The 23547-nt window shown below is 40.9% G+C and overlaps 1 protein-coding gene across 1 annotated transcript in view; it reads right to left on the bottom strand.

The window, feature by feature from the left end:
* Positions 1–13600: 13600 nt before the first annotated feature.
* Positions 13601–23547, bottom strand: part of Sde2 (SDE2 telomere maintenance homolog) — a 35792-nt gene continuing 25845 nt past the window's right edge. Inside the window, exon 7 of the mRNA XM_003462367.5 lies at positions 13601–13913. Coding sequence (XP_003462415.2) covers positions 13692–13913 — 222 coding nt within the window. The 3' untranslated portion in view covers positions 13601–13691. The remainder of the gene's footprint in view (positions 13914–23547) is intronic.

Here is a 23547-nt window from a genome sequence, read left to right on the forward strand (position 1 = left end):
ATTTTGATGGGAATTAACATCAGAATGTCTTACTGTGCTCACTGAAAAGTGGTCATACATATATATGTGTATGTACACATAGAGGGTTTTGACACACATAGAAGCTTTTTGTGGGAAGTATTCAGGGACTTAGAACAGGAAGAAGAGTAAAAACAACCCTGATTCTGAGTGCTTTCCATGCATTACTATGTGTTATATGTAGCAGCATGAGGAGGAAGTTGTCACTGTTGTTGCTGCTACATAGATGAAGAAACTGAGGCATCACCTGGCCCATGACTACTGCCTGTGACCACAGGGCCAGAGGGAGGCCAAGGGGAGGAAACACTGACACCCTGATGACTGGTGACATGGAGAGGATCTTGGGGTTTCTACAATCAAGATTTCTGCTACTTCTTTGCCTCCCTTCTCTTTTCCCTTCCCCTCTGTTATCAAGGAAACCCAAGGAGGGGTTAAAATTCCATCTCAGGAGTTGAGGATACAGGGTATGGCTTGCCCAGTGTTCCATTCACACACACACACACACACACACACACACACACACACACACAGTCCCTCCTGGAGCTCTGAAGCTTAATTCTCATGATTTGAACATCTCCTAAAATACAAGGTGCCCTATCAAAGAAACCCTGCTCTCTAGGTGCTAAGCATACCCTTGTGCAAAAAACCCAAAAATCCACCACTGCCTTCCTTTGCAAGTGATTAGCAGGGAAAGGATTCATGTGATGCAAACATTTGGGCCTTAAGTCAGACCAAAAGGTGCAGAAGTGTCACATTTACAGGCAACCAAAGACCCATATCCCTCAGTTCCCAAAATCTCTCTGGAGCTGCCATTCAGTAAACATGCGTTACTCAGCCAGCCTCACTGCTGGTTGACGGGAAGCCTTGTGGCTTATCACTCGGGGCGGGGGGGGGGGGGGTGTCAAGGATATAACACCCAAGCTGTCCTTGCAAGCCATGACCCCTCCTGAGCCCCAACCAGAAGCTCTGGAGACTGAAACTCACAATGAGACTGCAAACATGCACATGGTGTCTTCCACCCAGGACTGAGGGCTCTGAAAATCCATGTATGCCAGAAGCGCCTTCTACACCCAAGGTAACTAACTGGCTAAATGGAACCTCAATTTCCAGAAAAGACCAAAAAGGGGAGGGACCCTCACAGTTGTGTTCCCTGCTTTCCTTCAGGTGTCTCACTGGTCCTTGGGATGGCCTGGGTACACAGAGCTCCCCCAGGGCGTCAGGATGGGCATCTGGAGCCTCATCTGCAGAGAAATCTGGGGTTACTGAGAGCCTGCACGGGAGTCTGTAGTTATTCCAGAAACTGAAGTCCCAATCTAGGAAAACTGCACTTAAGTGGGAGAGCCTGGGAACCTTAACGGTTGGTCCAGCCAATAAGCTGCCCTTCCTCCTTCTCCCTGGTAGTTTGTAGAATGAGAGTTTAGAGCTGAAATCAAATATCCACGCCATTCTTCTGTCCCCAGGTTTTAGAGCCAAGAAAGTTGAGGCTCAGAAAGACGACAGCATCCCTGAGTGCACACAATCAATGACGGATACCCACAGAAAGCCAGGTCTTCCTGCACCACCCAGCTATCTCCAGTGGCCACTTTCCCTGGTACAGCCCTCCAAAATGGGCTGGGGAGATTATCCTTTAGTCCCCAGGCCAACTGGGAATTCGGTCAGCATGGTCCAACCTGGGCGGGGTGGGGACAGTGAGCAGACAGACCAAGCAAAACCTGCAGGCTCCTAATGCTTCCTCAGGATTGGGGTCCAGGTCACGAATGTGGATTCCAGGCAGCCTGAAAGGGTCTGTTGGAGAAATAAAGTAATTGGGTAATTAGCTACCAGCCAAAAGAAGGATGCGAATGTGGATTGGGAGATTTTTTTACAATGGACAGATTAGTCTTGGGGAGGGAAGGCAGCCGCCCTTTGTCATGCAGAGGAAGCAGCCAGCCCTTCTCTTGGGCTGTGGATCTGATGGAGCCTCTGGCTGTGGGGCTAGGTCAGACTCAAAGGAAAACTGTCAAATAGCCCCTTCTGTGTTGGAGGAAGGAAAACATTTAGAGAGCAGGGAACACCACTTAGAAAGCTAAATCAAAGCTCTCTCTTTTCTAAAGTGGAAGTCATCCATTTAGACTGCATATGAATCTGAATTGTTTGAGGTTTTAAAATTTTGTGAAAGCCGGGCGTGGTGGCACAAACCTGTATCCCAACACTGGGGAGACTGAGGCAGAAGGATCATTGCAAGTTTGACTCCAGCCTGAGTTTACATAGCAACCCCTGTCTCAAAAAAATCTTAAATAAGTCAGACACACAAGTTTAAATATCACATTATTCTCTGTGTATAAACCCAAAGAGAAAATAAGGAGTAAAATGTAGGAAAGATGTTGGAAAGTAGGAAGAATTGGTGCAAATGGGAAGAGGAACAACAGAACGGGGGACGAGGAGGAAAGAGTCTGCACTTTAAAAAAGAGAACTGAAGGGAAAAAGTGGAAACAGAGCTTTTGTAAATTGGGAGGGAAAGAAGAGTTGAAGTGAGGGAAGAAGCTTTGAGAAATTGCCAAATATTTTTTCAAAGCAGAGCTACACTTTACATTCCTACCAGCAGTGTACGCGGCCGGGTGCTGTGTGTGGCAGGGAGGTTTGACGTGGAAGGGCCCAGAATCAGTGCCTGGCCTCCTGCCTCCTGCTTCAGGGTTCTCAGACACAAACCTTCCCAGAGGTGTTAGAGCTATGGGGGAAGACACAAAAAGGCTGGGGCAGGAGCAGGGTGGAAAATCTTAAGCTGTATTATGTACAGCTACAAATACCCTATGATAAATGTGACTATTATGTATGGGAAACATACATGTAATATATGGCAAACATACATTAACTTAAAAAAATTTAAAACAAATGTAAAAGTTAAATAAAAATTTGTGAAATCTTTTTCTTCAGAGATATTATGCTGTAAATGATCTAAGCGAAATTCTATGAATGCTAGAGGAAAATGAAAATACCTTGTACTATAACTTGCATATCTGTTAGAAGAGAGGTACCCAGGGCCAGGTCTCCTCTAGCCCAGGTGCCCCGTAGGAAATATTGCTCAGTAGGTTTGGTCCTCGCAGGGTCCTTCCAAGACCCAGCAGCACCCCCACACACGTACCCTCTCACTTGGCCCTGCCATTCCACACAGCTTGACTTTCACAGAACCGCGACAGGGATGCTCCTAAGCTTTGGGGAGGGCTTCCCATGTCCTGTCCCTCCAATTCAAACCTCTTTTCCACAGTTCCACTGCTCTGGTCCTCCCACTTAGCCAGACCTGGCTGGGTATCCTCAGGGAGTCGCCTCCTGAATGAACTTTCCTAAAGGCAGCTTCAGGAATTAGGGTGTTACAGGGATTTTGTAGGGTGAGGGGGACATAGTGGGGGGAAATGGTACACTAGTGAGGTAAAGAGCCAGAGAATTCAGGTGGAAACAGCTCACTGTAGGATTTGTTAACTGGCCTTTCATGTGGCACTTCACCTGCCTGCCTGCCTGGAGTGATGGGAAAGAAAATAACCAGAAAAAACTTTTTTCCTGTTTTGTTTTGGGCTTTCTCTGAAAATCTGAGAGTAAGGAGCAGGGTGTGATGATGTACACTTTTAATACCAGCACTTAGAAGACTGAGGCATGAGGGCTGCCGTGAGTTCAAGGCCAGCTTAGGCTACATAGTGAGTTCAAGGCAAACCTGCACTACATAATAAAGCTGTCTCAAAAAACAAAAACAAAAGTAAGAACAAGTCAACAGCAAGAATCTCTCTCTCGGGGCTGAGGATTTAGCTCAGTGGCATAAGCGCCTGCCTTGCAAGCAGGCAGTCGTGAGTTTGATCCCCCGTACTGGAAAAAGACCAAAAAAAAAAAAGAATCTCTCTCTCCAACCAGAATCAGGTTATATGCAAATTGGGTATATTTAAAATCAAAGTTACCAATACATAAAACAAAAACTTTCCCACCCTGTTCCGGCTTGTGTCTTCCCCCAGAGCTCCAATACCTATGGGAAGGTTTATGTCTGAGAACCCTGAAGTAGGAGGCAGGAGGTCAGGCACTTCTAGGCCCTTCCACGTCATCCCCTCCCTGCCACACACAGCACCCGGCCACCTATACTGCTGGTAGGAATGTAAAGTGTAGCTCTGCTTTGAAAAAATATTTGGCAGTTTCTCATAATGTTAAATGTAGTCTTGCCATATGACCTCACAACTCAATTCCTAAGAAGATACCTGGAAGAAATGAAAAACTCACGTCTGCACATTACAGATGAGTGATCACATCATTATCATAATAATAAGAAATGGAACTGCCAGGCATGGTGGCATACATCTGTAATTTAGCATGCTAGGAGTCGGAGGACGCTTTTAAATTCAAGTCCCAACTAGGCAATTTAACAAGACTCTGTCTCAAAATAAAAAATTATAAAGAGTTATGGATGTAGCTCAATGCAAAGACTCTGCATTCAATCCCCATTACCTCAAGACAGTGGGAGAAAAAAGACAGAGATACAGACACAGACAGAGACAGAGACAGAAAGGAGAGAAGAGGAGAGGTAATGGGAAGGGAGGGGAAGAAAGGAAAGAAAAAAACTAAAATGGGAACATCTCAAATTCTAACTGATGAATCAATAAATAAAATGTGACAGTCATAAAATAGAATATTAATATATAGCGATAAAAAGGAGTAAAATACTGAAAACATCATGCTAAGTGAGAGAAGCTACTCACAAATGACCACATATTATATAATGACACTGTATGAAATATCTGGAATGACTAAACCCACAGTGCTAGGGAGCACAGTAGTGTCTGTCGGGGCCCTGAGGAGAAGGGAATGCTGACAGCACGGGCACTAGGATGACACGAATGTCCTAAGGCAGGGTGATGACCGCACAGCTCCGTGAGTAGAGCAGAGGCCACTGGCTGGTACACATCAAGTACATGAATTGTGAGGTTATGAATTATTTCTCAATAAACTGTTTCATAAAAAAGAATTTGAAATAGGAAACTAGTGACACAGAGCAGGACCAACACATAATATAAATTTGTTTAGTTTGGTTTCTGGTTTGTTTTTGTGGCACTGGGGATGGGAACGAGGCCCTTGCAGATGCTAGGCAGGTCACTGAGCTACACTCAGCCCAACAGACAACCTTAGGTTGAAAAAAAAGCCACATACACTTGGCAAACAGACAGCAAAAAAAGACAGTCGCTCCTGTGTAGTCACCTGACTCCAGGTCAGCTTCTCAACATTGCAGCCATTTCCGGGGCAGCTTAGACACACATGGGGCCCGGCATACAGTGACACTCCTAGACACGGCACACTGGGAAGTCTCCTTTCCCACCGGGCCACACTCCCAGGAACTTGTGTGATGTCACTAGCCTCAGTTCAGGATCACTCTGTTCCAGATAGAAATGACTTTTTTAAAACAATTTTTAACACTTTAACTGACACACAACTTGGGCAATTTAAGGACTTAGCAAGTGTGCATATTTATGGGGTACAGTGTGATGTTTTGATACACACACATTGCATAGCGTCAAAGGCAGGATAGTCAGTTTATCAAACACGTATTTTTTTTTCTGTGATAAGAAAAATGGGGCTGGGAAAACAGGTTATATACATGCCAAAGTCAGAAGCTGGACCTGTATCACCATCTACTAACATAAAATTAAAATGGACCTGGACATTAAAACAAAAACACTGAATCTGCTAGAAGATAAAATGAACTGTGAGAAACACAGGCATAAGTAGAGATTTTTTAATTTTTAATTTTTAACTTTTATTTTTAGTTTTTGTCCTTTTGAGACAGGGTCTCACTATGTAGTTCAGGCTGTCCTTGAGCTCACTTTGTAGCCCAGGCTGGTCTTGAACTTACAATGATCCTTTTGCCTCAGCCACCCGAGTACTGGGATTACAGGAGTGCAGCACCATGCACAGCTGAGATTTTTAAAAACAGAATCCCAGGGGCTGGGGAGTTAGCTCAGCGGCATAAGCGCCTGCCTTGCAAGCAGGCAGTCGTGAATTTGATCCCTGGGACCGATAAAAATGAAAAAGACAAAAAAACAAAAAACAAAAAAACAGAATCCCAATTGCACAAAAAATAATATCAAGAATCAACAAATAGGACAATATCAAGTTTAAAATTAAATTAAAAAACTAGGATGTCACATGACCCAGTTCCACACAGTGAATGTCATCACTATGCACTGCAAATATGGACTCATAAAGAAATTTGGTTTTATTTTTGCTTTTTTGAGATAGTGTCTTTCTGTGTAGCCCAGACTGGCCTTGAACTCACAGTGATCGTCCTGCGTCAGCCTCCTGAGTGCTAGGATTACAGGCATGTGCCAACATACCCAGCCTTCATAAAATACAAAAAAATACAACTATATATGCAATATATTACAAATATAGAATTATGTTTAAATATGTAATATTATACCATACTAAAATTCATGGTATATAATATGTATAAATACAAAATTTCTAATATTTCTAAATATATATTAATATATACTTCAAAAAGTTAAAATATTTAAATAACTATAATAATAACTTTTATAAACTGAGCATAGTGGTACAGGCCTGTAATCACAGCATCTTGGAAAGCTAAAGAGCTCAACCTGGGCAACTTAAGGACTTAGCAAGACTCTGTCTCAAAACAAAAAGTAACAGTAAAAAACAGCTGGAGATGTAGCTCAGTGAAAGCATCCTAGGTTTAGTCTCTAGTACTTCAAATTACAAACAAAAAATGAGATATATAATAAAATCACTACAATATACATATAACAGTATAATGAATACAACTATCATATATAGAAGCATTATAATAGCTGATATATAACTACATGTGTATTTCATACTATATATACTTACTAATGTATTGGATAGACATATACTGGCATAAATAATAATGTGAAATTATATACATCAATATACATTAATATTATAAATCATATTAATATATTAACTTATTGTACACGTAGTATCTATGCCTATGCCAGTGATGGAAATGAGGCCTCTCACATGCTGAGTGTATGTCCTCCCCAAAGCCATACTCCTTGTGTTATGGTACCATTAGCCACAGTCATCTTCCATGCAATGGCACACTAACATGTATTTCTACTGTCTTTCTTTGACTTTGTGCCCTTTAACCAATCGTAATGCATCAGTACTTCTGTCTCACCCTCCTTGGCCTCCAATAACACTATTTTCTCTACTTCTATCAGATCAGCTTTCTTACACTCCATAGATGAGTGAAATCATGTAGTATTTGGAGATGGAAAATTCCAAAGGTGTGGAATTTTCTTACACTCCACAGATGAGTGAAATCATGTAGTATTTGGAGATGGAAAATTCCAAAGGTGTAGGGATTACAGGTGTAGTGCACACCTGTAATCCCTACTCGTGACAGGCTGAGGCAAGAGGATCATCATGAGTTTGAGGTCAGCCTGGGCTACATAATGAGTTCAAGTCCAGCATGGAATACACAGGGAGGCTTTGTCTCAAAAATGCATAAACAAGCATTCTTAAGACTTGGATGGGATCCTGTTTTCTAGCCTGTGGGCACTGAGCTGACCAGGGCAGTAGGGGCGTTCTCATCAGCTCAGGAGAGCATTAGCAGGGCCTGCAAGGGTGCTAACAAGAGCATTAGCCTGTTCTCCAGTCTCCAGAACAGGCTGATAAGAAGGGAGGGAGGATTTGCACATTCTGCCAGGTAATGGAGATGTGAGTTGAGCAAACAGAATACATAATAATGAATATGTAGGTATCTAGGAATCCCTAAGATAAGCACTGTCCCGCCAGGACAGATCCTCTTTCCAGAAACTTGTTATCAATAGATCAGCTGCAGCTATCAGGAAGGAAATGAGCTTTTGCCATCCACTCTGGTGAGAAGCCACTGGCATGTGCTACCCCCTCCTGCTACTCATTAGGGAATGTGACACTCCAGCCTCCAGGCAGCCCAACACCTCCTGGAAACACTTTTTGCTTCCTCTGCCAGAGAACTCTAAGCTGTTCACGCATTTGCTGCCTCTTGGGTTTGACATATGGGTGCACAGGTTTCCTTAGAAAACATGTGCACCCATATGTGTGTGCTCCAGTACACACCTATGGACACAATCAGAGTGCACAGAAGACTTTACGAGGAAAAGCAATGAGCTGACACTCCACAGTTCTGTACTCAGCACAGGTCACCCTGATGCTTTACCTCCAAAGCCACGATGTCAGTGCAATTTTTAAACACAGACTATCTGCTGGCTCCTTGCTACAAAAACCAGGATTTGTTTCTGCCTCATTCTGCTTGTGATTCTCTTCCCAAGGTTTTATTTATTTGTTTGTTTTAGGGTACTGAAGTCAAAACGAAGGCCTGGACACAGATCTACATCCACAGTTCTCTTTTACGTTTCCTCTCTTTTTGAGACAGGGTCTTGCTAAGTCCCTAAATCGCCTAGGCTGGGCTCAAACTTACCATCTTCCTGCTTCAGCCTCCCAGAGTGCTAGGATTATAAACATACAATGCAACTGTAATGTTAAATGAAAAAATCAGACACAGAAATCTAAGTATCACATAGATTCTCCTATATGAGAAACACAAAATATGAGTAATTTGAAAAAGCAAAGCAAAGGAGAGATGATAGGGTACAAGGAGGTAGACTTGGAGGAAGGGCAGTGGGGGAAAAGAACCAAAACATAATCCAGAGATAGATCACATATACTAATAAAATTTTATATATAGTGATTATATATAATAAAATTATATAGTGATATCTATCACATATACTAATAAAATTTTTTAAATAAAAATGTCAGACTTAGTAGCTGAAACACTAAGCATCTATTGTCTCAGAGTTGTTTGGGTTTTTCAGCAGTTCAGGCTGGTCTTGAAGTCACTATGTAGCCCACACTGGCCTCAAATTTGTGGTGATCCTCCTTCCTCAGCCTCCTTAGTGCTGGGATTATAGGCATGCACCACCAAGGCCAGTGATTGCCTCAGTTTTTATAGGTCAAGAATTCAGGAGCAGGGGCTGGAGGTTTAGCTCAGAGGCATAAGCGCCTGCTTTGCAAGCAGGCAGTCCTGAGTTCGATCCCCAGTACCGATAAAAAGGAAAGAGACAAAAAAAAAAAAAAAATTCAGAAGCAGGCAGAATGCAGTGGTACTGGTCTATAATCCCAGCACTTGGGAGCTGAGGCAGTAAATTCACAAATTCAAGGCCAATCTGGATTATACAGAAAGACCCTGTCTCAAAAACAAAGCAAAGAATCTAGGAGCAGTTCAGCCAATGGCTCCGGCTCCAGGTCTCCCCAAGGCTGCTGTCAAAGTGTGAGTCAGGACTATGGTCACCAGAGGCTTCCGTGAGCTGGAGGAACTGCTTCCAGGATCTGCTCACGTGGCTGTCAGTTGGAGCCTCAGCTACTACAGATCTCCCAATAAAGCCTCAGAAGGAAGCTGAAGATCCACTTATGTTCAAGGGGGATCAGAGCTAGAAATAAAAGCTTATTGCATCCAAATAGAAATATAGAACATGATTTCACAAAAGCAAATGTCTCAGACTGATTTGCTTTTAAGTAAAATTCTGATATTTTTACTCATCATAGATTAAAACTGATGTTGACACTTGAAAATATGAAATTAAGAAAGGGATGTGGTAATGCGTACCAGTACATCCAGCATCAGAGAGCAGGAGTTTCAGACCAGCCTTAGCAACACAGGAAAACCAACTCTCGAAAACTTTAAAAATAGCCAGGTGTGCTTACACTTGTAGTCTCAGTTACTCAGAAGGCTGAGGCAAGAGGATAGAAACCCTAAGGCCAGTCCGTGCAACTCAGGGAGATATTACTTCAAAATAAAATGCTGAAAAGGTCTAAGAATATAGCTCAATGGCTGGGGATTTAGCTTAGCAGCATGAGCACCTGCCTGGCAAGTGCAAGGTCATAAATTTGAGCCCCAGTACCAAAAAAAAAAAAAAATCTTAAAAAAAAAAAAAAAAAATAATGGGCTGGCTTTAGCCCAGCGGTTCCTTCCAGTCTGGCTTCCCAATGACCCGGGCCGATTGGTCCGGTGGTTGGAGACCCGCGGGCGCTCTCCAGTCCTTTTAAAAAAAAAAGAAGAATGTAGATCAATTGTCAGACCGCTTGCCTAGCATGTGAGAAGCCCTGGGTTTAATTACCAGTACTGCTAAGATAATAATAATAGCAATAATAATAGCGATACATTGAATAAAATATAAAAATGTTATCTGAATTACTGAGCCTTTCAGTGCCTTTAAATTGTGCTTCTGGGCAGAGTGGTTTGGGGGCAGGGCATTTACCTAGTATGTAGGAAACTCTCTTGTTGGCCCTCATCCCTGTACACACATGCACACCCATGCACACAAATAGCACCTCACCCATCTATCCAATCCTCAGGGAGAGCAGAAGGCCAAGCTTGGCCAGTGACACGGCCAGAAAATGGGAAAGACAAGCTTGGGAGAGCACATTCACAAAAGGAGGCGTCGTCCACAGGGACATCACAGGAGATGGGAGCTCGCTCACTTCCTATGATGTGGCCACAGTGCTGTGGTCTCTTCTTCACCTGTCAGAAGCTGGAGGCAATGCAACACTTGCTGAAGTCAGCCTCAGTCAGACTTTGCACCTAGGCCTCCTGCCTCCAGGGGGCTGAAGCCCTGACCAAAGGGCAGAGCCTCTGCCAGCCAAAGGGTTTTCAAGGACAGACCCCCAGATGGTGTGCCTTCTCCTCAAAAGAATCAAAGCTGGAAACTCACAAGTTTCCGGCCCCAAGTCTCTGTGCTGTATCCACGTACTGAGGGCTCCTTGCCATCACATGCGTTCGATTTCTACCTCCTGCCCCATCAGGATGGAGCCTCTGAGAAAGAAACCAAGGCCAAACACAGATTAAGGTTGTTCAAGGTCATACAGCCTCACTGAAATATTTGGCCTTGCTGGAGTTTGAACCCAGACCCCCTTAGGCTATACCCTCAGCATGTTAATCTCATAGGTAAACAACCTCTGAATCCTAGAGAGAAGGCTATTTCTGGGGAGCCAGCTAATCTCAGCCACATTCTCTCATTCCTCAATCAACATCCACTGTGCACCTGTTCATCATCAGTGGCAGGTCCCATCCTGGAGAAAGTGTTTAGTAAACATAACGGGGTGATAAGTGTGGTAGGCCTGGATAACACTCTGTTAATGTGGATTCTCATTAGCTTCCCAGTGGGAAGACCCAAAGCTCCATTCCTCGGGATATAGGCCCTTTCACAACGGTGGGACAGGTGTGGCCTTGCCATCAGCCAAGCTCTAGGGTTGCCAGTAGCCTGGCAGTGAGTCCCTGACACAATCCTGGCAGGCCTGGCTCTACTCTTCTTTCTTTGCTGGAGGGTTGTGCCACAGCCTGGACTGCAAAGCCAGTGTTATCCTTGCAACCTCAGGACACTGGCCAGACTGTCTGTGTCCTTTGCAGCTCGGGGCATGAAAGGAAGAACAGCCTAAAAGAAAGAAGTCGGGGGTGTCAGGGACTGTGACCCTGAGACTCCCAGCAGGCACAGGGCTGCTGTGCCCAGCAGAGGCCTCCCCCAGGCTTCCAGTTGGCTGTTTCCAAGAGGCCCCAGAGCCTGCTCTCAGTTCCTGAACCACTCTGGCCAGGCCAGAGCTCTGCTGCCACTGCATAAGTCAGTGATCTTGTACTGCTCTGTGCCTTAGTTTCTACACTAGAGCAGGACGAGGGCAATCACCCCTTCTTTGGGAGATGTTTAAATCAGCTAGTACTTGTATTTTTGCAGTGCTAGGATGGAACCCAGGGTCTGGCACATGCTAAAGGAACACTCTGCCACTGAACCACACCCCCAAGACGCAAGATAATTTGTTTTGTTCCTTTTTAATTTTGTTTTGTACCGGAGATCGAACTCATGACTGCCTGCTTGCAAGGCAGGTGTTTATGCCGCTGAACTAAATCCCCAGCCCCGCAAGGTAATTTGTTTCAGAAGGAAGTGCTACTTGGCTGCATAAGCTACAAACCCACATTCAAAAACCTTTGGAGCATTGCAATGAAAAAGCATTCATAAGAGAGATCTTAAATTGTCAAGTGCTGTCCAAAAATAGAAGACTGTTACTGGTAAGAATTGTGTGAGGTCTCTCAGGATCTCCCCACCCCTGCCTAGTGGGGGAAAGTCTTAAAACAATGCCAGTGTTATTTACCTGAGGGCCGGGGGTTTAGCTCAGCGGCACAAGTACCTGCCTAGCAAGCATGAGGTTATGAGTTCAATTGCCAGTACAAAAAAAAAAAAAAAAAAAAATATATATATATATATATATATATACACATATATATATATATATTACTTGAATCCCATAAAATGAGGCAGCCAGATGTGGTGGAACTAACCTATAATCCCAGCACTCAGAAAGCTGAGGCAGGAGTTCAATGGCAGCATGGGCTACATGAGCTCAAGCCCACCCTGAACTGCCCAGTGATACCCTGTCTCAAAAAAAAGACAAAGCATAAAAACCTGAATAGAGCCAGATGTGGTGGTATACACCTGGAACCTCAGCATTCAGGTGGACGAGGCAGAAAGACAGATGCAAGTTTAGTAGCCAATTCACCCATTCCACGAGCCAACAGAAGCCATGCACGGCTGAAGAGGAGTAGCAGGAAGCCATTTTGCTCTACCTGTGAGTGAACAAAGCCAGGCGGGGTCTGGAGAAGCCAATTGGTCCTTGCTGTGAGCCAACCAGCATGCAGGCTGGGAAACAAGAACACCCCCGAACCTATAAGCAACCGGCTAATTTGGAGGACAAGCCTGAGTTGATAGTAAGGGAGGTACCAAAACAACTTAATTCTTGTACTGATTATTGCAGACCTTAAGGCCAGTAGTCTGAGCATAGATTAAGAGGATAACAGTATGCATTATAGCAAATATAGGGAGGTTTCCTTCTGGCTCATTTTTGAAATCCAATACTGTTCTGTTTTGTTTTGCTCTATTTTATTGTTTTGTTTTATCCAATTTCTTTCTTTTTTTTTTTATCCAATTTCTGTTCTGTTTGATTTTATTACATTCGATGTTATGGGCAGCAATTGTGAAGATAACAAGACATTATGGTAGCCATTGATGATTTCCTATTATCCTGTTTTGAAATCTTGCATTACTTTCACTCTTTTGATTGGCTTTATTGTTTTTTTTTTTTATTCTGTTTAAAATATCCTTTCATTACTTTATTTTCATTGGTTTTATTCGGATTTTTTTTTGCTTGAGGGTGTGGACAGCTATTTTGAAGATAAGACATTATTGCAGCCACGTTGATTTCTTATTATCTTGTTTTGAAATCTCATTATCACTTTCATTGTTTTGTTCTGATTAGCTTTATTTTATTTTGTTTGGTTTTATTCTCTTTAAAATTAAAGGAAAAAAAAGGTACCAGACTGGGGAACACAGCAAGTTCAAGGTCAGCCTGTACTACATAGTAAGACTCTGTCTCAAGGTAACAACATATAAATTCTGAGTAGCCCTATATTTAAAACAATGCTCAAAAAGCTTCCTACAAAGACTTTAGGCCCTGTGGTTTCACGTATCAATTCTAGAAATGACAAAGAAGACAGCTAGAATTGGGTTATTAAATATGAGCCTTTAATATTAATGGTAATACTGGTCATGAGTCCATATGAGACAGGTTACAAGTAAGAATCTATACAGAATTCATTTCTTCTTCCCTTTTACAGGCTTGGCAAATAGCACTGGCTTCATCTGCTCCCTGGCCAGTCCCCTGACGGAAAAGAGCCTGGCTGCGCGCTCCTGCAGCGTGCCTCCACACTTCAGGCCCAGGGCCTGCAGCGCACACTTCAGCTTCTCCAAGCCCAGCAGCTCCAGGTCAGCTGCAGAGCTGAACGCCAGCAGATCCAGACCGTCCTCAGTAAGGCCCTAAGGAAGAAAGGCAAAAGAGACTTAAAACATGATGCTTCTTCTAAATTAAGACTTTGTTCAACTGCTGAATACATTCTATTTTTCAACAAAATATATTTCGACATTTGCCTATCTTTCTTCAAACATTTAAGTGTAAGATTCCAAACTGGATGGGCTGGGGCAGTGCAGGGGATCAAACCCAACCCACCAAGGATGCTAGGCACACATTCTACCCTGACGTCACATCTCCAGCCAGGACAATTCTTATCAGTACTTTTTCATTTTCTGATTTTTCCAGTAAAAAACCTAAACAGTAAAATATACCCAGCCTACCCCAACACTACTACCACAGAAAACAGCAGGAACACAAAACTTTAATTTTAGCAGGGCATGGTAGCACATGCCTGTAATTCCAGTTCTGGGGAAACTGAGGCAAAGGATCCACAAGTTCACGGCCAGTCTGGGCTACATGTTAAGTTCAAAGTCAGCCTGGAATACATAATTTGACCTTGTCTCTAAAGAAAAAAAATAAAACCAAAATAGAAAAAACAAATAAGCTTAGTAAGTTACCCCTGCCTTTTACTCTCTTAATTCCACAATCGCAGAATTTTCTGTTCTATAATTGAACAAGTCCAATTATCAGTTACCACTTATATAATTCAACAAATTCAAATACATATAATAGATTTACAACTGCTCTATCCACTTAGTACTTTTACAGACTTTAACACAAAATAAAATATTTCTAATATGCTGCAAAGAATTAAATGGTATTTTAAATGTATTTTTCAGAGGGCTTATAGGAAGATGGTGGAGCAATAAACAAGTAGTGGGTGTTAGCCTGTGAGACTCAGAATCGCCACTGGAAATAACAACTTGAGGAAGAAACTGAGGCAGGTAGAGCCAAGAGACATAGCAAGAGTTCGAGGGAGAACTGGAGCCAACAGGGAATGAGAAGAGACAGACATTAATTCAAAAAAAGGAGGCATAAACTGCACTTTCTCCCTGACCCCCAGCTCACAGCATGACAGATACAGGTCGGAGAATCTAGAAGCCACCGTGGCAGGAGAGCACACAGGCCTCCATGGATAAACACACCAGTGGAACAGAACAGTAGATGCTATGAGCCACAGCTGCTGGAGAGGGACTCTAGTCCAAGTGTCTGCTTAGCCAGACACTATTTTAGGGAGCATTCAGCCGAAACCAGGACTGAAGAGTGAGGGTTGGCTTCCTCTCAGGGCCCCCGTGACTGAGTAAGGCACAAACTTGGGAGGCATCTGAGGTCAGAAAGCCAAGGTTAGGCTGCCAAGAGATACTCAGTGTGTTGTAGGCTGAGTAACTCAGACCCAAACCCCACAACAGACTCAGCACCCCGCCCTAATCCTCCTGCAAGTGTGCTGAGATCATCCACCACTGATCTGGGTCCTGTCGACCTCATTTTATCTAGCAGAAACAGAAAAGGTAAGTTCTGAAAGAGACACTACTAGAAACACACTGATAAAACAGCTGCTGAAAACTACACACACCACCTGAAGACAATGACACAGAGAAATACCTTTTTCTCTCAAGTTTTCAACTGTGAGGGGCTAGAGATGACCCTCAGTGGTAGAGTGCTTGCCTTGCATGAACAAGGCCCTGAGGTCACTCCCGAGTACTACCAAAAAATACATAAATAAATAAATTTTCAGTTTTCATCTGTGATAAAATGCCTTTTCTGGAAGAAAATGCTCAGGAGAATATACATTGCCCAAGAAAAGAAGAAAAGGTCAGGCCACAAGCCTACAAAGGCTAGGCTAGCCTTACTGTTACGTGTCAATGGGGGTAGTGGTCTCTTAGTTCATCACTGAGACTCCTAGAATGGTCAGAAAACAGAAAGTCATGAAGAATAGGATAGGGGTCATGTGGTGATTTAACACAAAAGTCTGAGTAACACCAGTACTTATTCTTGAGTGGATCAGGAAGGCTTTCTGTCTTACTGCTCAGAAACATCTAGAAGACAAAGAATTACCATTCAAGGCTGTCCTCATCATGGACAATCTCCTGCTCACCCATGAGATTTGGAAGAACTGGCTGGAGAATTCCTATGGCCCTCAGTTGAGCTCCTTGTACCTAATACTAAAAACTTCTTAAGTTTTCCTTCTGAAATAAAGAAAATCCTAAAAACAAACAATTGGAGAGCAGACAAAAAGCCAACTGTTGTTCTCACTTACAGAATGACAATGTTGTCATTTTACAGAACAGTTTTTAGTTCTGAAAATGTTGAGATCTAATGAGCCAGAAGCAGATTCTAGTGGGCTACAGACTCTCCCAAGGATATAAAGAACACCAGAAAGCCCAATTCCTGATGTTTTTTATGGAAGGGGACTTTCCTTCCAAACAATAACCACCTTCCATTTCATCATCCCCTCCTGCAAGCCAAGATGTCAATCTGAATGGTGAGTACAGCATGAAACTATTGTTTCTGGTAAACTAGGCACACTTTATAACTTTTTTGGTGAACACATTAGGAAAATTATTGGTTTTTCTGGTAAATTATGCACATTACAGAACCCATTTTTTATTATGAAAAGGTTTAAAGGGTGGTTTGGGAGGTTTGCAGCGCATTATGGGTATTTCCATTTATTTTTAATGGGGAAAAATAGTCTCAAATGACAACCAACTTGAGTTAAAACTAGCCTTCACAAACAAATTGAGCTTGTAAGTCAAGGGCCCACTATAATTAAAAACTACCGACAACAATGATGAAAAAATCTAGACCCTGATGGATTGACTGCTGAATTCTATAAGGAATTTAGAGAGGATCTAATACCACTACGTGTTAAATTCTTTAATGAAGTTGAAAGGGAAGCAATACTCCCAAAGTCATTCCTGGATGCAAATATTACCCAGATACCAAACCCAGAGAAGGATGTAACCAAAAAAGAAAACTACAGGCCAATCTCCTTAACAAACACAGATGTAAAAAATCCTCAGTAAGATACTGGCAAACAAAATGCATCAAGTCATTAAGATTATATACCACGGGTCTGGGGATTTAGCTCAGCAGCATAACACCTGCCTTGGAAGCAGGCAGTCATGAATTCGATCCCCAGTACTGATAAAAAGGAAAAAAAAAAGATTATATACCATGACCAAGTTGAGTTCATTCAAGGGATATAGGGATGGTTCAATATAGACAAATAAATATAATATACATTAACAGAATCAATATGATCAACCAATGATAAAAACCATATGATCACCTCAATAGATGCAGAAAATGCATTTGACACCCATTCATGATTAAAAAAATACTAAAGAAAATAGGACTAGATAGTCTTTATCTCCATTTGATAAAATCATCTGTGACAAACCAACAGCCAACATCATGGTCAAAACTGACAGCTTTCACTCTAAAAATCAGTAAGAAGACAAAGATGCTATCACCACTTCTGTTCAGTATGCTTCTGGAAACAACCAGAGCAATAGACAAGAGAAAGAAATCAAAGAAATAAGAATGGAAAAGGAAAAATTTAAATTATTATTTGCAGATGACATGATACTTTACATAAAAGACCTCAAACACTTCACCAAAAGAGTCCTAGATGTAATAACCAAATTTAGGTCCAAGGATCAATGGAACAGAAGATGCAGAAACAATTCCAAATACACTTAGCTATCTTATCTTTGACAGAGGCTATACACCTTTACTGGAATAAAGATAGCCTCTAAAAAATGCCACTGGGAAAACTGGCTTTCCATATCCGAAAAATTAAAACTAGACCCTTATCTTTCACCACATACTAAACTAAAATTGAAATGGATCAAAAATCTAAATATTGGACAGAGGCTATAGCTCAGTGGCACAAGTGCCTGTCTGGCAAGCACAAGGTCATGAGTTCGATCCCTGGTTCAAAAAAAAAAAGCCAAAAATCTAAATATTGAAACAGAAATACTAAACCAGATGTGGTGGCACACACCTCTAATTCCAGTATTCAAGAGACAGGCAGGGCAATCACTGGCTAGTCTGGGTTACATAGTGAGTTTAAGGCCAGACTGAATTACACAGCAAGACCCCATCTCAATAAAACAAACAAACAAATAAACGAAACACAATCAGCTGAAAAAGAAAATAGGTAAAATTCAAGACACGGGTGTAGACAAATACTTTATGAACAAAACCCTGATTGCACAAGAAATATTATAAAGAATCAGTGAGTGTGATCTCATCATATTAAGAAGCAACCCACAGTAAGGGAAAAAATTTTAGCAAGTTATTCCTCAACAATTATATCTAGAACATATAAAGAAAAATCAGACTCTTCCCCAAACGTAAAGGCCAGGTCCAAAATTGAAATAAGACATTTCTTGGATGAAAAAGTACAAACAGCAAACAAATACATATAAAAATGTTCAGTATCACTGGTTACTCAAGAAATGCAATTAAAACAACACTGAGATTCCATCGTTCTCCAGAAAGAATGGCTATCATCAAGAAATCAATTTAAAAAATGCTGGCAGGGCTGTGGGGAAAAAGGAACTTTTCTCAGCTCTTGGTGTGAGTATCAACTGATACGACCAATATGGAAATCAGTATGGCAATTCCTCAAAAAATTAAAACTAGAAGTTTCTTTTGACCCAGCTATTCCCCTTCTTGGAATCTTCTCAAAAGAGTTAAAAAGTGTTGTACCACAGTGATGTATGCACAGCCACGTTTAATAATGGCTCAGTTAGGAAGAGCTAAATCTTGGAAACAATCCAAATGTTCATCAACTGATGAATGGTTACAGATGTGCTGGTTTTTTATATCTATAGTAGAGTACTACTCTGCCATAAAGAAGGATAATCTTGAGACATTTCTAGGTAAATGGGTGCACTTTGAGACCATACTCTTAAGCAAAATAAATCAGAAACACTAGTTTAAGCAATGTACTGTTCCTCCTATGTGAAAAAGCAAAAGCACAAATAAGGACCAAAATGGATGACAGATACTGAGAAGCAAGAAGAAAATGTTCAAATGGGAAGAGGGAGCTAAAGATGTGCTATATACATGTACCAATTTCCCATTATAAATGTAATCATTATGTACTGCATACATACACTAATAAAAATTTAAATACACATACATATACATTTCTAAAACTATCTCACAGTCATTTTTATTAGTAGTGAGGGCTGAATCCACAGGCTTCACACTGAGCTGCATCTTCAATCCTCGTTTTGTTTTGCTTTTATGACAAGATCTCAGTGCGTGGTTCAAGCTGGCCTTGAACTCAGTATACATCTAAGGCTGCTGAATTCCGAGCAATCCTCCTGTCTCAGCCCCCAGAGTGCAAGGATTACAGGCACGCACCATTATGGCCAACTTCAAGCCTTTTCTTATGTTTTGAGACAACTCAATCAATAAGTTCCTCGGGCTGGGTCTAACGTGGGATCTTCCTGTCTTAGCCTCTCAGAGTACTTGTTACAGGTGTATGCCATGACACTCAGCTTCACAGTAAATTATTATAAACAAATTACGGAGCTCTAGAAACTCACTTTCTTGTTGACTATTAAAACAACCAAAAATAAACTTTGGCTAGATTTTACAAGTAGACTTTGGCTTTGTTATTTATAGTCAAATTCCACCTAAATGTCTTTGGAGACTCACACTTGTTTGTTATGATGATTATACCAAGAATAAAATTTCCACTTTTAACAATGTCAATCAAATCACCTTTTATCATTTCTAAGATGCTGCATGTGTCATGTGCTCTACCACTGAGCTACAACATCCATAGTCCTTTTTATTTCCACACAGGATCTTGCTACGTTGCCCAAGCTGGTCAAGCATTTAAAATCTACAGGCTTTAGCCTCCTGAGTAGCTAGGACTAAAGGTATGTGGTGACATATCCAACACCTTTTATTTTGTTCCTTTATTCACTTTACTAAAACTTCAGTCAAGATAAAGCTACTGTATGCCTGCAACATAAAAACTGGACTATAATGCTAGACATAGTGTGAAAGCCCTTAGCATGCATTATGGCCTGTGTCTACAGTACCCCGCCCCAAAGCCTTATGCAAAGTTTTTCAGAGTTGGCTGGAACTAAAGTGAGTGACCCTGGGGCTGATTTATGGTACCATGCTAGAATAAAAGGCTCTAGGATTAAGGGTGTGGGTAAGACATAAGAGAGAGGAAGAGGCTGCTCATTTGTCATTTGCTTGCTATTTGCAATCTGCTGTTTTTCCTCTGCAATGCCCCTCTAGGCTACCATGCCTGCAATCAACCACCTAAGGACTACAGCTAATACTAAATGTAAGCCAAATAAATAAATCTTTCCCCCCTTAATTTTGGGTGTCAAACTGTGGTTGGTGGCACATGCCTGTAATTGCACACTCTGAAACTCATGCAAGAGGACTGCCCAGAGTTCAAAGCCAGCCCGGGCCATGAACTAAGTTCAAAGACGCCATATCAACAGAGCCAAGGACAAAAACGCATATGGTCATCTCAATAGATGCAGAAAAGCTTCTGACAAAGTACAGCATGCATTCATGATAAAAAGCATACAAAAAATGGAATAGATGGTCTTTATCTCAATCTAATAAAAACCATCTATGACAAACCAACAGCCAACATCGTACTAAACGGACAAAAACTGAAAGCTTTCACTCTAAAATCAGGAACAAGACAAGATGTCCAATATCACAACTCTTATTCAATATAGTTCTAGAAATATTAGCCAAAGGAATCAGACAAGAAGTAGAAATAAAAACAATAAAAATATGAAAAGAAGTTAAATTATTTGCAGATAACATGATACTCTACTTAAAAATTCCATGGAAGGTTAGCAAAACCACCTCAACAAAAGTAAAGATAGAATTTCAAACCTCAAAGACAAGATTGCAGCTAGTGAATAGGAAAGATCTTTTAAAAATAACAAGGACCCAGGAAATAACAAATCAACAACTGTAAGATGGTGCAAAGAAAAACCACATAAGATTGATAGGTATAAACGAAAACGTGACAACACAAATGATATCAAGAGGCTATTTACAGAATAGCTGAAAATTTCCCAAACATGAGAATGGAAACTGACATACAGATCAGTGAAGCATACAGAACTTCAGATAACCATAACCAAAATAAAACTACACCCAGACATATCATAATCACCATCGCAGAAATCCAACATAAGAACAGAATATTAAAAGTTGCTAGAGACAAGAGACAGATCACCCAAAAAGGAAAGCCTATCAAAATCACAGCAGACTTCTCAACACAAACAATGAAGTCAAAAAGAGCATGGAGTGAAGTATTTCAGATCCTAAAGGAAAATGACTTCCAGCCCAGAATGATGTACCCCAAAAAACTTTCTTTCAAAATAGAGAAATAAGACACTTCCACGAAAAAGAACAGCTGAAGAACTTGATGACCACCAAACGAACCCTGCAAAGAATAGTGAAAGACATTCTAGACAAATATAGGAAAAAACCACTAAGCAAGGCAAACAATTAAAATAGAAAAGTAACAAATCAACAGCACAAAGATAACGTGTCAAAAGTAAACCAATATATAACAGTTATAACCATTAATGTAAATGGTCTCAATTCACCAATTAAAAGAAATAGACTGGCAGAATGGATCAAGAAACAACATCCAACAATATGCTGTATACATGAAACCCATCTAACCCAAAAGGAAGCTCATAGTCTCAAAGGCAAAGGATAGAAAACAATACTTCATGCACAGGATCCCCCCAAAAAGCAAGGGTAGCTGTTCTGTTTGCAGATAATGTGAACTTCAAACCAAGAATGAGCCAAAGAAATAAAGAAGGCCACTACATACTAGTTAAGGGAAAAATTCAAGAGGAAGACATAACAATTTTAAATATTTATGCACCAAATTTGGGAGTACCCAGCTATACAAAATGGATGGAGAAATAAGATACTTCAATGACAAAGAACAGAATATTAACATAAATAAAAAACCAACTAAGTAATAACACAATTGTAACATGAGATTTTTTTTTTAAATTGGTACTGGGGATCAAACTCACAACCCCCTGCTTGCAAGGCAGGTGCTTATGCTGCTGAGCTAAATCCCCAGCCCCTGTAACATGAGATCTTACAACGCCATTTACAAGAAGGGACAGAGCAACTAGACAGAAAATCAGCAAAGAAATAACAGAACTGAATCACACCTAAGAACAAATGGACTTGATAGACATATACAGAGAGTATTCTATCCAACAAAATCAGAATATATATTCTTCTTAGCAGCACATGGAACGTTCTCTAAAACAGACCATATACTAGTCCACAGAACATGCTTAAGTAAATGCAAAAGAACTGAAATTATCCCATGCATGTTATCGGATCATAGCATCATAAAACTAGCAAATAATGACAAAAGAAACTGCAAAAACCCCACAAACACATGGAAATTGAATAATATACTCCTGAGCAATCAGTGGGTCACAGAGGAAATTAAAGAAAAAAAATTAAACAATATTTGCAGGCAAATGAAAATACAAATACATCTCACTGGAACCTGTGGGATACAATGAAAGCAGTCCTCAGAGGAAATATATTGCAGTGAACTCCCACATCAGGAAAACAGAATAAATATAAATAAACAACCTGATGCTATGCCTCAAACATCTAGAAAAAGAAGAGCAAGTCAAGCCCAAAGCCAAAAAAAGAGAGAAAATTATGATGGTCAGAGCACAAATCAATGCAAGAGAGACTAAGAAAACAATCCAAAGAATCAAGGAATCAAAAAGCTGGTTCTTTGAAAGAATAAATAAAATTGACAAGCCTCTAGCCAAGCTTATTAAAAAATGGAAAGAGCAAACTCAAATTCATGCAATAAGGAATAAAAAGGGTGAAAGCATTACAGACCCTGTGAATATAGAAAATCATCAATACCTATTTCGAAAACCATACTCTCATAGGCTTGATAACACAGAAGAAATGGACAGATTCCTAGAAACATATGAAGTACCAAAGTTGAGTCAAGAAGATGTAAAACTGCTGAATAACCCAGTTTCAATTAATGAAAATGAAAATGTAATTAAATCCCTACCAACAAAGAAAAGCCCAGGTCCAGATGGATTCACTGTAGAATTCTATAAGAAATTCAACACTCCTCAAACTCTTCAATGAAATTGAAAGGGAAACTATTCTCCCTAACTCATGCCTGGAAGCAAACATTACTCTAATACCAAAACCTGAGAAAGACCCAACCAAAAAAGAGCACAACAGGCCAATCTCCCTAATGAACATATAAGTAAAAATTCTCAATAAAATTTGAGCAAATAGAATTCAGCAAAACATCAAGATTATACACCACGACCAAGTGGGATTCAGCCCAGGAATACAGGAATGGTTCAACATACGCAAATCAATAAATGCAACCTACCATATCAACAGAGCCAAAAATAAGAACCACATGATCATTTCTATAGATGCAGAAAAAGCTTTTGATAAGGCCCAACACTCATTCATGATAAAAATCTTACAGAAAATTGGAATAGATGGTACTTACCTCAATAAGATAAAGGCCATATATGACAAACCAACAGCCAGCATCATATTAAATGGCCAAAAACTGAAAGCCTTTACTCTAAAATCAGGAACAAGACAAGGATGTCCCTTGTCACCACTCCTATTCAATATAATGCTAGAAATACT

The sequence above is a fragment of the Cavia porcellus genome, unplaced genomic scaffold (genome assembly GCF_034190915.1).
Source record: "Cavia porcellus strain 051 isolate PalLab524CR breed Dunkin Hartley unplaced genomic scaffold, mCavPor4.1 scaffold_28, whole genome shotgun sequence".
Classification (NCBI taxonomy): Eukaryota; Metazoa; Chordata; class Mammalia; order Rodentia; family Caviidae; genus Cavia; species Cavia porcellus.